At 41.7% G+C, this 15,635-nt stretch overlaps 1 protein-coding gene across 1 annotated transcript in view; it reads right to left on the reverse strand.

The window, feature by feature from the left end:
- The window catches only part of tgfbrap1 (transforming growth factor, beta receptor associated protein 1), a 57,149-nt gene that overhangs the window by 25,712 nt on the left and 15,802 nt on the right, over positions 1-15,635 (reverse strand). Inside the window, exons 4-6 of the mRNA XM_060918997.1 lie at positions 5,366-5,520; positions 5,173-5,255; positions 3,844-4,185 (exon numbers count right to left, since the gene is read on the reverse strand). Of these exons, the coding sequence (XP_060774980.1) occupies positions 3,844-4,185; positions 5,173-5,255; positions 5,366-5,520 (580 nt within the window). The remainder of the gene's footprint in view (positions 1-3,843; positions 4,186-5,172; positions 5,256-5,365; positions 5,521-15,635) is intronic.

Genomic DNA, 15,635 nt, shown 5'->3' on the forward strand with positions numbered 1-15,635 from the left:
GCAACAATGAACCTAAATGAGTGCATACATCACTTTGACCCTGTATGTATAATACCCTGTCCACACTAGGGATTTTGTACCGATACGATACTACTTTCGTACCGCGACACCTGTCCACACTAGCAACTATACTGGTACTGTAGCGGTACGAAACCCACAAATGTATGGGTTTCGTACCGGTACAGTATCGGTACTGTAGCGCTTCACTGCAGTGTGGACAGATGAAGCAGTTCTGTATCGATACAAATATAATGCGCATGCGCAATAAACCATTCCTACTTCTTCCAGGTTATTCATACAATACAATACGCACGTGCTTTCCAGCTGTAAATAAAACGTCAAAATGGCTCAAAACAACCGTGGAGCTACATGGAGCAAAGACGAAGTTATGTGTTTGTTGGAGCTTTGGGGAGACAAGCGATGCCAGGAACAGTTGGAACAGGAGATTCGTTTTCTTTGTTTCTTTCTCAACTGCCTCGCACGTTTTATACGATTCGACTGAATAAATGACCACCAGAAATACAGACTGTACGCTGACAACAAAAAGCACACACACGTTGTTTCATCCGCCATATTCTTGGAAGGAAGTTACTCGGTAACCACGGAAACATTTCGCACACGTGCATTTCAACTACCGTGAAAGAAAACCGCAAACATTTCTCGCTAGTGTGGACAGATGCACTAAACTGTACCGGTATACTTTGTATCGATACAGTTATACCACTATCGTACCGGTATATATGTGAACACAGCTATTTTGACCCTGTGTTGGTTTCAGAAAACTCAAAATAAATTAAAACTTGTAAATCAAATTCTTGTTTTTTCCTATTAAAAGATGTTGTACAATCATTCTGCCACAGAAAAAGAACAGTTCAAAGAAAAAATAAATAAATAAATCACTGAAAGCCCAGAATTGCCATGACATTGATGACCATGATGAGTGTATGTAAACTTTTGACCATAATCGTATGCACTTCACACAGGTAGGGATGATGGCAAGCAGTTTTGTGTTTTTTTTTGTGCGCGCGCCTGATAACTGTTAGTGTGTTTTAAATCAGCAGGTTTTAATTATATACAGTCTACTCCAGAATTATTGGCAGCCCTTTAAAAAAAAAAAAAAAGGGCGCTTCAGTTAACATTCACAAAGCTGCAACTATTCTGGTAAAATCTTCTTTCCAACTATTGTGAATTAAAAAAAAAAAAAAAGGAAACCACTCAGAACAGTCTACATATTTAACCATTAGCGTAGGCTACAACAGCAGAAGACCACACCAAGTTCCACTCCTGTCAGCCAAGAACAGGAACCTGGCTACAGCAGGCACAGGCTCACCAAAACTTCACAGTTGGAGATTGGAAACTGTCACCTGCTTCATTTCTATCCTTCAACTCTCCAGTGTCTACCGGTTCACACTTGGAAATATGCAGAAGATGGTAGTATTGAGGGTTCAGCATATCTTCAAATCAACAAACAGATGTTACTGTCATACCAATAATGCTTTTCAGCTATTCAGAAATCCTCGGGATTCAAACCAGCAATCTCCAGATGACGACAGGACAAATGCTTTTCTGTTGGGCCAGTCAGGAACCCACAGCTACATGAGAAGTCAGATTACTGATCGTATAGCTATAGCTTAAAGGAGATACGCAGAACCTTTACTTTTAAATACATTTCTGAGTGGATAGTGTCTCCATCCTTGACTCTTGTATGCTGCATAAACAGGAAGAAAATATTATATTAAAACGGCTATATTTTATATTATATATATAAAAAAGTTGGCATTTGATTTGAGCTGCCCCGCTGAGCCAGCCAGCCCTAAGTGCATGACGTCACAGCGGTAACTGGTTTTAAGGCCGAGGCCTTTGACAGCTATAGACCAAAGCCATATAAATAAAAATTTATGGTGAAAGTAAGAAATAGCGTTACCGACTTGCTCAACTAAGACTGATTTGACTTCACTGATTGTGGGTTGACTCTCGTTAAAACAGGATAGGCGTTATAACTTATGCAACATACATGTACCTGCATGCATTTTCACTGATAAAACGTAAAAGGCTAATTAAATAAAATCAGATGAACTGAAACAATCACGTTCTGAAGCAAATTAAATAATCTTATACCGGTAACTTAAATACACAATACAAGTTACATGTATGAATCCAAATGCAGCGTAAATGACGAGTGTTGTTTTGTATCCAAATGAGAGTCATGTCTTACCCGTCTGTGTTCTCTCTCCTTATAGGCTGATCTTGTGGCCGATTGTTTTGGAACAATCTGACTTTCAGTTGTTCATTCAGTTCTCTGTTCATTCGCTTCTTCTACATTAGGGCAAGATATTGCTGCTGAGGCAAGCATATCCAGCGGGGAAATCAGATGGCTGGTCCACTCATTCTCCATTTTCTCCATACGGAGTACTCCGCCATTACTGCTCGGCTCAGGCAATTACTAAAACCCGGGATGGAACAGGATGTCACCAGTTTCAGCAACAACTGTGGGGAGATCACTGCCCGAGTGATCGGTCCCATCCTGGGTTTTAGCAACAACCCTCAGCTCACACTCCCGGAAAACTGGTGCAACTGAACTTCCTTTCCTTGTAGTTTTCTTTTCCTTTAATTGTTGGTACTGCACCCTCTTTCAATACAGGCTTATAGCTAACGCTCCTCAACAGATCAGAGGTTTTGTATGAGTCTTCAGTAAAATGAGCAGAGCAGAGGAGAGACCACTTCATAGGTGCCCAATGTGCCTGTCAACTTCTCACAAAACGTGTCCAAATCTTTGCAGTTTGAAGTCAAGTTTGTTTGTATAGCGCTTTTAACAGCAGACATTGTCCCAAAGCAGCTTTACAAAATCTGAATGACCCAAGACATGAGCCAATTTTATCCCTAATCTATCCCCAACGAGCAAGCCCGTGGCAACGGTGGCAAGGAAAAACTCCCCCAGACAACACGAGGAAGAAACCTCGAGAGGAACCAGACCCAAAAGGGAACCCATCCTCACCTGGACAACAACAGACAACATGACTATAACATTAACAGTTTTAACATGAAGTCAGTTTCGTTGACGTTATAAACTCTTCATTGATGGAAACTTGAGTGCAAAACTGTTCATGACAACTGCAGTCCTAAAGTTAGCAAGTCAACTGTAGTCCTCAGCCATAAAAACAAGAGTCCAGAGCGTCTTCCAAGTGTGACTTTCAACTGTCCATCTGGGGCCATCCTCCACAGGAGCGATGTGACGAGACTCCAACCAGACACAGGGCATCAGGATGGATCAGGCAGGTCCGAGGAGCAGAAGATTTGAACATTTTTGGGCCATAAATGCAACATAAATCCACCTTCTGTTGTGTTGCTGCACCTGCCAGCAACACCTCTACGTGGCATGGCGATAAATTAGCTCAAAATGGAAGCTCGAAGTTGCAGTCAGCTCTGTATTTTAGTATAGCGGAAATGGCGATGAGACCGATAGACTTCCTGCAGTGACGTCACAGATGTCAGGGTCATTCACTCAGACCGCTACCTATATGAATCATTTTAATCGTAAAAATTACTATATTAGATTTATTGCTAAATGCTTAAAACTATTCCTATGCCATTCTTGAGGCCTCAAGGCATTTATAAACAAAAAGTGAGGCCATGGTTCTGCGTATCTCCTTTAAGCTTATGGTGGCTGACGTATAAACTTTTCATCTGCATAGCTACAATCTCTCAGCCCATCCGGAGAATGTGGGTTTCAATTTAGTTGATTTTGGAGTATGATAAGTGTTTTGGTTTTACGAATGATGATTATCGATGCACATGATGTCATTTAAGTTCATGAAATGCTTTGCTCATGTAAAGACTTCTGACCTGTGGTGTTTCTCCAGCCAGGGTGCGCTGTCAGCCAGCAGGCAAGAGTTGTCAGAGGCCAGCAGCTCCAGCAAGCCCTCGTGACCCGCCTCGGCATAGAGCTTCAGCAGTGCGGTGTCCACGTCCTGCCTGAAGCCATTGGCACTTTCACTAGCACGCACCTCACGCAAGTAGCTGATGAGGAAACGCTTGCAGTGCTGCACCTTCTCCTGATCACCCTGCGCCAGATGGTTCAGATCAGCGAACTCATGTAGTGGTGGATGGCACCGTGTGAACGACGATGAGGCAGGCAGCAGCAACGGGCACAGTGAGATCAGCTCACGTATGTCTAGCTGCCCCTTCCTGACAAAAACAAAGAAGAAATGCACATTCCCAATCTTGCTCCTCAGACTTCCTGAACTTAAGCACCAACTTGATTTTAGTACAGCAGATATACCCTTATGCACATGTGAATTCTACCCTACTGAAATAAAAGGTTTCGTGTGACAATACAATACATGATGTCTCAATGAGCACAATCACGCTTGTCAGGCATTTCTATAAAGTCACCCTCTGACAATAAGTTGAGCCATATTGTTGTAAGCAGTCACTCAGCCATGCTGAGTGAACAACTGTTTACAGCCGTTACAAGAACTAGTATTCCTCAACATAAAATTTAAACGCAAACTGAAAACGTACAATGTTTTGTTTGTTCTTTAATTAATAATAAAAATAATAATAAAATTGCAGTAGCGCAAGAGAAATAAAAATGTCCGTTTCAAAAATTCCTGCTGACTGTAGTCTGAACATCCGTGTAATGCAACAGATATAAAGTAAATATGCATGCTGTTGCTCTTGTTCATGACTTAATAATATAGTGACACAAAGGTGATTTTAACACCAGGTGTGTTAAAGATTTCTTTCAACCCAGGTCCTGAAATATTCAAATGCAACCCTGATTTCAAACATAAATCAACGCTGCTTTGTGCAGAAGAGCCTTTTACATTATTATTTCAGTCATAACGCTGCCCCATCTCCATCTCTGCATTAAGTGGAAAGCATTAAATGTTAATGCAATATTAAAACACTGGGGGGGGAAAAAAGCATTCCTGCAGCATCTGTGACTAAAAATGGTGGTGAATTCATGATCACAGAAACATGTGGCCCATTTATTCAGCTATCAGAGAAGTTTATGTCCCCCTCATTAAGCACACAGCCATTAGGGTCAGGTACACTGGGGAAGAGACGATTCAGAGAACAATTAATGAATTGCATTTAGTCGATTCTGGAACATCTGGGCTCTGAGTAGCAGCTAACTGCGTTAATTACAGGACAAAATGATGCATTCACCTAAAATGCTCTTTAGCTTCAGAAAACTGAAGCTGGCCAAACTGGATGAATCCCGCCTGCTGGAGAATTCTTTTGTGTAATATCTGGAAAGTGAAAACAAGCATCAGCCAATAGTCCTTATCCAGAAAAAGCCAATACCTTAGACAAACATGAAATATTAACCACGTAACAATGTGTGGTTCAAACAGTATACCTGAAACTTGTCTTTAGGAATGTTTCTCTGTGCACCTTCAGTCAGGGTCAGTGCCTCCTCCACGCGATGTCCTGCCAACAGGTCCTGGATCTGTTGTTCCAGAGGCTGAGGCACCAGCACATACACAGCCTTTGTGGAAGCCAACACCACTTTCCCTGAAAAGGGGTGAGAGAAATTAAAAAAAAAAAAACAGTTATACACACATGCCTAGCTCAGTTATTGGGAATAGATCTAATGAGCAACCACATGGTGTTCATTACCATTCAATATAACCCAGATTACTGAAAAGAAACAAATGTTCCAAGGTAATTATAAAAAGTTAACATGTAACCCAATTCCAAAAAAAAGTTGGGAAGCTGTGCAAAATGTAAATAAAAATAGAACGTGACGATTTGCAAAATCATGGAAACGTTGGATTTCACTGAAAAGAATACAAAGCCAACAGATAAAATGTTGAAACTGAGAAATTCTATTTATTTATGAAAAATAGATTCAAGAGATGTTCATCGTCAGCCCATCCATACACAAGTATGTAGTAAGGCTGAAAAAGTTTCTCCAAGACCTGTGGCGTGACATAAGACAAAATACAAGTCAAAAGGACAAACAGATCAGAGCAATGAGTAATGTACATTATGCAATGGAGAGTGTAAAGTGACCTTGTGCCTGTTTAAAAGTGTCAATTCAATGGAAACTGAACACTGAACAACAAAAACAGCAATGTATAATAAATTATGCAACAATAAGTGTAAAGAGACTTTATGCCAATTGTCAGTACAACGTAAACAGTCCAGAAGTGATTCAGTCCGTTTTCAGGCTCTTGGTGCATGAAGGAGGCACCGAGGTGTTGAGGAGCTTAACTGCCTGGGGGAAGAAGCTGCTGTCGTTGTATCTGGCAGTGGTGGTTTGGCTGCTCCAAAACTTTTTGCCAGACAACAGAGGGGTGAACAGTCCAGCCACAATACTGGTTACATGACAGATAGTGATGGGAGGGGGACCCCAAGGATCCTCTCAGCAGTCATCACAATCTGCGACACTGCAGTTCCCGTACCAGGCAGTGATGCATGTGCAGAGGATGCTCTCGATAGTCCCCTGGTAGAAGGTGGTAAGAATGAGAGGGAGAAGCTGGCCTTTTTCAGCCTCTGCAAGAAGTGGAGACACCGCTGGGCTTTTTTTGGTGACGGTGATGGTGTTGAGTGTCCAGGTGAGGTCATCTGCCATGTATACTCCCAGCAACTTCATGCTGCAGACTGTCAACAGCAGAGCCATCAATGTGGAGTGGAGCAAAGTGCAAGTGGCAGGGCTCCTCCTGAAGTCAACAATCATCTCTTTTGTCTTTTCAGCATTCAGAGACAAGTTGTCATCTTGACACCAACCCACCTCCTCTCTGTATGCAGACTCCTCATTGTTACTGAGGAGTCCCACCACTGTGTCATCTGCAAACTTGATATGATTTGAACTATGCTTGGCAGCACAGTCATGTGTCAGCAGGGTCAACAACAGTGGGCTGAGCACACCACCCCATTAATGCTCGTGTGGCTGAATGGGAAAACTCCCCATAGCCATGCCGTAAAATCTAGTGGAAAGCCTTCACAGAATGGGAAGTTCAAAAAGCACATATGGGTGTGATGGTCTAGGTGTCCACAAACCTTTGGCCACTTTTATAGTGCATGTACATATGTAGTTACTGATGCAATACATCCATCTCTAGTGGATGATCATCAAGTGTTGAAAGTATCAGTACTCCATGCAGATGTAAAGAAAGAGCTCTTAGACAAAACTATAGATGCACTAATGACAAGGGTAGATGCATACAGCTTATACTGGAAATAATTACATTCAGAAATTTGCAAGCAACAAACCAGTCAGAATCACATGGAAGCTTTTTCAGCAACAGTGATTTGCCAACAAGAATTTCACTATTCAGTTCACCCAATTTCTAGCAACTCTTACGACACCACCGAGATATCAAGCAACTCCTTGTCAAGACAAACAGGAGGAGAGGCCTCACATTAATGCTAAATTCTTGGCTAAAAACCTCCATCAGTGATAAAGCTCTGCCTAAAATCACCATCTGTCATTTTAAGGCTTCCAAACCAGTGGGATGTTAAGAACCCATAACAAACCTTCTTGCCCCTAGCCATTAAATTACTGGGTCAACAAAAGTTGGCATTGCAATGCTTGAAAAACCTCATGTCCAATCGTCCGAGACAACTCTGTGCAAGGACGAGTAAAACTTTAATGGTAATCGTCCGATCGGATGACAGAAAGTTAGTGCTGGCAACCTAAGCAACAGGCACACAGGCGCTAAGAGAGCAGGGAATCAGTCTAAAAGTAGCTCGTCTCGTTTAACAGGAAATGTATTAAAAAGTTTTATTCATCAACAATATATAAAAGTACAAAAATATTTTGAGGAAATCATTCAAATTTCCTTGTTTTTGGTTATAATTCAAAGTATGCGCGTGTTTGAGTGTACTGGAAAAGCTCAGCTCAGAGGGGTCCACGTAATGACGTAATTACACCAACTGGCTAAAGGTGACGAGGGTCAAGGACATCGTGTGCCAGCAGCACGGTTGAAGCAGGCAGGTGTCAAACTTGGAACTTTTATATCATGATTGGAGCTAATAATAAATGATATCACTGAATAAAATGTTCCTTACCTCTAACCAGTATAAAATAAATATATTAAAACATTTTTTTGCTGGTTTTTGATGGTTTCATATATTTCGTAATATATTTTCAATTTTCTAAATATTTATCAACATATTGCCATTGTGACACAGGAACCTGTGATTGGTGGACAGCTGACAAAGGGTGTCTCACATTGGTTGTAAATCGTGACATAAAAATCGTAAACACATACGGGACCCACTGATTGGCAGTTCACATACTGAAGCCAAGCGGTGATGTCCGGCGTCTGTTGCTGCTGTTTGAAGAAAACTGCAGCTAAAAAAGCTCTACGACCAGATTACTTGGACAATCTTAGTCAGAAAGAAGTGCAGGATAGATATACACGGAAATAAGAGTTTGTTAGCGGTTCTGATCCATACAAAAATCTTCGAAATGACTGGAGTGACGGTGCAGATTTGTGGCCTAGCATTAGCTCCATGTTGGAATATACATTATTTTTCCTGAAAAGTCCCAACACGGAAAAACAATTTAAAATAAACAAACAAAAACTAAAACTACAAAAGCAAGAAAACCTTTTGTGTAAAAGACTCCTCCCCCATCCCCAACATCAGCTTTTGGAACAGAATGTTGCGAAAGCCAAAAGTATTTACTCTCAAAGGGCTCTGACCTAAACTGTGGGTTTGATGGTATCCCACCCCTCCACGTCTCATCACCCCAAGGACATGTAGCTACGCAGCTATTTGCATTCCATCATTTATACAGTGATATTATTGTTAAAACAATATCTGAAGTGTTATTTTTAAATTAAAATTTTGCTCTAGACTTTCAAACAATATTTAGATTTTATTTTAATTTTATCTAATAGTGAATGGTACAATAATTACAAAAACACTAAAATCGGCACATTCCAGTTGTAGTCCTATAGTAACAATCATTTTTGTAATCACTTCAATAAACAGTTAATGTTCAGTTCCCTTTTCATTAATTCTCGATTCAAAGGCACAGCGGAGTCACACAGGTTGATCAGTGTGTAATGGACAGTCACAATTTTATCCAAAATAGTTTTTCCTGCCTTAGTCGATTTATTTCCATTTCACGTGTGCAGCTTTTGTAAAGTTCAGTGTGTTTGTGTAGAACTCTCTTGAACTGTAGGTTCATTTCTACACTCTGGTTCCACGGTGACATTTTGCACAGGACTGGGTTCCTTTGATAACAGAAACAAAGCTCCAGCATTATTATTATACTCATTCAAAACTTTCCACAGCTTAATATACCCTAAATTATTCATTCCTCTGCTGCTAGAACTTTTCTTTCTGAATGTGTCTGCATATATTTTTGATAAAGACTCATAATAGAGAGCTGCACAGAGATTTGTCCTTATTTATATACTTTAAAACACCAGGTCTGTTTCATCCTGTAAACTATTTAGACATTCTTGTTTCACACATCATATCAGTATTACCACTGTGCCCAATCCCATGCAGCTCTTTAGCTCATATGTAAATATTTTGGTGCAGTACTTGAGCAATTCACAGTTATTCTCTGTAATACTGCTCAGTCTAGACACGTACATACACTGCACAGATTTTTGCTAATTTAAAAAAAAAAAAAATTTGTTTGAGCCAACATTGTTTTCTTCAGGTTCAAATGAGGCAATATCTTCCTTAGAATGCCTAGAGAGAATGTTAAGAGCAAAACATTTATGCAAAACACACTTCCTGCCTTTAAAAAGTTATCAGCTGTACCACCGAGAGCCAAAATAAAGCTCAAAGGAATGTAGAAGGCGCCTGAGAAGTCACAGTTTCTTCGCTCAAGGATGAAGCTATTTGGGAGAGGGAGAATGAGCTCTAATGACCCCACTAATATAACCTGATGGTTTTAAACTGCATCACAATGCCATTCTCGATTCTGATTGGCCAGATGGTGTTGATCAATTGTCTATCTAACTCTGATAGTGGTGCTGGCTGGAATTCAAATCACAGGTTTATATTAAAGGCAGGGTTGGTTATTTATTTTTGAAGGATATTTTGTTATACATCTTGAAATTCTCTTTACATCCTGACAGTAAATGAATAATTCAAAGGCTCTGACAAAAATGAAAAAAAAAAAAATCTGTGGCAGTCACAAAGCTGTAAAAAAATCCTGTCCAAATCATTTCATTTGGTCCACTCATTGCACGTAACTGGAGTCTTCCACAAGGCCAGGCAGACATATTGTGGACATGTCACTGAAGTCAACAGCCGTGAGTACTAACAACAGCCAGGCTTGTAGTACTAGAGTCCGATTCGTGCCCTAATTTTAAGGACTCGTTACTTGACTTTGACTTGAGCAGTGATGACTCGGACTTGTGCATTAACTGCATTCGGACTCATAAATTGGAGACAAAGACTCTGATTTTTTTTATTTACTTTATGTAACGTGCCATAACAATTTGGCATAAGATATTTATATCTACGTTAATTTTTTATACTCATTTCATGCAAGAGAATGCACATTCACCTGTTCATGTGTCATGTTCAGGAACAAACTAACGTTAATGGCGCCAAAATGCCTGGAGAGAATGCTCCTAGGATTGTCCGCTTTACTTATACAGACTTCTTGTGCAGTGGGAAGAAAACACACACACACACACACACACACACGTTCTATATGTAGAAGAACTATCGAGGACTCGACTTAAAGGAACAGTCCACCGTACTTCCATAATGAAATATGCTCTTATCTGAACTGAGACGAGCTGCTCCGTACCTCTCCGAGCTTTGCGCGACCTCCCAGTCAGTCAGACGCAGTCAGACGCGCTGTCACTCCTGTTAGCAATGTAGCTAGGCTCAGCATGGCCAATGGTATTTTTTGGGGCTGTAGTTAGATGCGACCAAACTCTTCCGTGTTTTTCCTGTTTACATAGGTTTATATGACCAGTGATATGAAACAAGTTCAGTTACACAAATTGAAATGTAGCGATTTTCTATGCTATGGAAAGTCCGCACTATAATGACAGGCGTACTAACACCTTCTGCGCGCTTCGGCAGCGCATTGATAGGGAGCTCAGATATCAATGCGCTGCCGAAGCGCGCAGAAGGTGTTAGTACGCCTGTCATTATAGTGCGGACTTTCCATAGCATAGAAAATCGCCACGTTTCAATTTGTGTAACTGAACTTGTTTCATATCACTGGTCATATAAACCTATGTAAACAGGAAAAACACGGAAGAGTTTGGTCGCATCTAACTACAGCCCCAAAAAATACCATTGGCCATGCTGAGCCTAGCTACATTGCTAACAGGAGTGACAGCGCGTCTGACTGCGTCTGACTGACTGGGAGGTCGCGCAAAGCTCGGAGAGGTACGGAGCAGCTCGTCTCAATTCAGATAAGAGCATATTTCATTATGGAAGTACGGTGGACTGTTCCTTTAAAATTTTCTTTAAATGACTTGGACTTGACTCAGACTTGAACACTGGGGACTCGAGACTGGACTCTGACTCGAGGTTTAGTGACTCGACTACAACACTGACAATAGCCATGTTCATTGTTTATATTCGTTACGATAACATTAGGTGCTCTTACATGTGAATTCGACATGAGGTAGTTGGATATGACAACATGCTAGGCTCTCCACCCCCCACGTGCTCTCTCTCAGTAATCAGACCATGCACATTCATATGTTTTGGAGGGAGCACTATAAGGAAGAGGTGGGATTTCTTTTTTTGGTGGAGACTTTCAAAAAATAAATAAATAAATAAATACATACTCAGGCGGCACGGTGGTGTAGTGGTTAGCGCTGTCGCCTCACAGCAAGAAGGTCCAGGTTCGAGCCCCGTGGCCGGCGAGGGCCTTTCTGTGCGGAGTTTGCATGTTCTCCCCGTGTCCACGTGGGTTTCCTCCGGGTGCTCCGGTTTCCCCCACAGTCCAAAGACATGCAGGTTAGGTTAACTGGTGACTCTAAATTGACCGTAGGTGTGAATGTGAGTGTGAATGGTTGTCTGTGTCTATTGCCGCTTTTCCACTACCAACGCGGCTGAGTTGGGCTGAGCCGTGCTGAGTTGGGCTGAGTCGAGCTGAGTGGGGCTGTTGGAGTTGCATTTCGACTACAACCGCGCTGAACCGTGCTGGCTGGAAGTGGGTGGACACATTGGGTGGAGTTAGTGAAAGTGGGTGGATGTCACGTGATGTCGTTAGGCGGCGCAAACAGTGACATCAGTGACCTTTTAAGCGGTAGTCTCACGACCCGGATAGTAAACAATAAACATGGAGTCGTTAGTGTCGCTGGTCTTGGTGATGTGGCTTGTTGTCACCGACAACGCCAACAGATACTGGCAAGAGCGTATAGATGAGGCGAGGCGCATAAGGCTTCAGAAATTCTCGTAATTCGTAATTCTTCTTCTTCCGGGTTTACGGTGTTTACAGATCCCAGCGTGCTCGCGGGGCGTGTGTGGGCATGTGAGGACACTCCTCCTCACCAATCAGTGCACAGGGGAGTGTCTCCTCATGCCCCTAGCCCCACTCGGCTCGGTTTGGCTCGCTTCAGCCCCACTCCAAAACCGTGCGAGTTTTGGGTGCTGAGTAGGGCTGAAGCGAGCTGAGTCGTGCTGCTCTGAGGTAGTCGAAACGTGAGCCGTGTCGGGCTGAAGTGAGCTGAAAAAGGGTAGTGGAAAAGGGCCATATGTGTCAGCCCTGTGATGACCTGGAGACTTGTCCAGGGTGTACCCCGCCTTTCGCCCGTAGTCAGCTGGGATAGGCTCCAGCTTGCCTGCGACCCTGTAGAACAGGATAAAGCAGCTACAGATAATGAGATGAGATAAAGGCATACTCTTGCTGGTTTCTCCAAAATGACCTACCCTACCTTTAATGCACATGTTCTAATAAGTTTTCATTTCTATAGTAATAACTCACACTGGGACTCATAACTGTGTAATTGTTGCTATAACACAAGTGATAACTAAGTATCTTGTTTTATGGATGTTCCACAACATCCAAAGTAACTATATATGTATTAACATGACCGTTCTTTAATAAATACACCAGCGAGTGAGGCTGCATCACACCACCCAGTCGGTGATTATATTCCTAAGAGAACATCCCTGATGGTGTTTTATTCCTTACGTAGCTTACGCAGGAGTTTTGCGTTATTCATTCAAGAAAACAAAAGCTTGTGATTGTAGAATCTGGTTTGTTTTACGTCCCACAGTCCTATAATATGAAAAAAACTGTAGTGAAAAACTGCACATGTTCATGCCCTTTTCATTTATTCTGAAGGCATTATTCATAAGTACACAGGCAAGGATGAGTCATCCGTTTACATAAAGCATTGACTTTCTTAGAATACTGCTGTCTCCATGCTGTATCAGACTAATCCACACAAACCTCCTTACTGAGGCAAATACTTACTAATTATCTTATTAGAGGGTAATGCTCACAAAGGACACAGGGATTAAAGAAAAAAAATCATTACGACTAGTAAGAGGTAAGAAGAGTGCTCGAAACAAATTCAGAACAAAAACAGTAAATTTTGTATATTCAACTTAAAAGAAACCCCATTTTTAAAACACAGTTATGAAGATAGATTATGATATAAACTAAAATAATATTCACGTGAATAATTGAAAATAAGGAGCTCACACAACTAAGATATCCATCTCCGAAAGTCAGTTTCTATGCAGAATTGGTGATTTCATGGAGGCTGCCATTGCAAATATTTTAACCAATCAGAAAAAAAACCCTGAGCATTTCCAGCAACGCTCTGACATCATTTGGGCGCAAGACAAGGAAGCTCCGCATAGCGAGTAAGACTTGAAGCTGCCCCTAGCTGGAGATTATTTCATTAAAAGTTTATATGAAAAAAAAAATTGAAATTCTATTTCTCTAACAAAAAAGTAGAGGGGCAAAGAGAATACTGAGGTCACTGATAAACAGCGAGGGAATAGTGAACAGCTGACCTACTCTTATGTGACTGAATGGGGAAGGTAACTTTTCATATTTATATCCCCAGTACAAGTAGTGCTGCCGTGACAGCCTCATTCTGCAGACTGTAACCTTGCTAGACAACCTACAAACATCTGCATACAATCTGACTTGCCTAAATATGGTAAAAGAGGCAAAGTGTGTGAGTTTTTAAACGTTCCTGGCAGCATAAGCACTCGTTAGCATGCTTAGCATTCACGACTCATTCATGAAAAACTTCAAGACGTCACCAGGCTAGCCTACTGTAATTACCATAGTAGACAGTCCAACCTCCGCGGCAATGCAGAAAGAGGGTAAACAAACACTGCTTTATGCAGCTCGTGTGCTCAGAACATTTTGAAGAAAATTGTTTCACTCAAACAACTTGGATGCACCAGCATTAGGAATACTGTACAAGCCAGCGCTGAATCCAGATGCGGTTCCCACGATCTTCGGCCAAAAAACAGACAAGACAAACAAGACAACACGGTCAGTAGTCCGCAAAAGAGAAGTTCAAATGGTAAGAAAACACTTTTTATTGCTTCCCTAACCTTTTATTAAAGGTCTCCTTGCATCGCTTTTTCATTAATTGCGTGGTGGTCTCTAGTATGAATGAATGCCCTGTGAGCCGGTTTTGGTGAAAAAAAAATAATAAAAAATGCTGTGGTTCTCCAGTTTCAGGCTGTTCTAGTTTGCTGGAGGAGTGGGTGGCAGGAGAATGACAGGATTTCAGCTCTTACTCATTAATATTCATGACATGTAAACGTGTTACTTCTGATTGGCTAACAGCACTGTGACGCTACCTCCAGTGAGTCAGAACAAGCGGATGTGGGTGTCTTACTACGGCGAGAGAGAAGGGAAAAATTCCACGCACTGACATCATTGAGGTGCGACGCGAGGAAATAAGAAAAATTCAACAAATAAAATGAACGAGTGACTTTAAAAAAATGTGGGTGTCTTTGTAAAAACTGTTTTGATTGGCTATTATGGTCTCGACGTCAATGTTTTGACCAATAACAATGTAGATAACATGAATTTTACATCACATTCAACGAGATTTAAACGAGACTCAAGATGGCAACTTACAAATAATGTGTAAACATAGTTGAAGTTTGAACAGCATGAAGGAACATACCCCAACCCCCCGAAATTAATTCTCATCTCATCTCATTATCTCTAGCCGCTTTATCCTTCTACAGGGTCGCAGGCAAGCTGGAGCCTATCCCAGCTGACTACGGGCGAAAGGCGGGGTACACCCTGGACAAGTCGCCAGGTCATCACAGGGCTGACACATAGACACAGACAACCATTCACACTCACATTCACACCTACGGTCAATTTAGAGTCACCAGTTAACCTAACCTGCATGTCTTTGGACTGTGGGGGAAACCGGAGCACCCGGAGGAAACCCACGCGGACACGGGGAGAACATGCAAACTCCACACAGAAAGGCCCTCGCCGGCCCCGGGGCTCGAACCCAGGACCTTCTTGCTGTGAGGCGACAGCGCTAACCACTACACCACCGTGCCGCCCCCCCGAAATTAATTAAAAAAAAAAAATTCTCAATGGATTTGGCATAATATAAAAAAGTTGTTTTTTACTCAGAAAAAGCGGAAAACTCTCGTCCCTGCCTAGCTTGTGACCATGTCATGCATGCTAACGTGGAGAATATGAACATGCTATTCTGTAACAAAAACCTTCGAAC

The sequence above is a fragment of the Neoarius graeffei genome, chromosome 4 (assembly GCF_027579695.1).
Source record: "Neoarius graeffei isolate fNeoGra1 chromosome 4, fNeoGra1.pri, whole genome shotgun sequence".
Classification (NCBI taxonomy): Eukaryota; Metazoa; Chordata; class Actinopteri; order Siluriformes; family Ariidae; genus Neoarius; species Neoarius graeffei.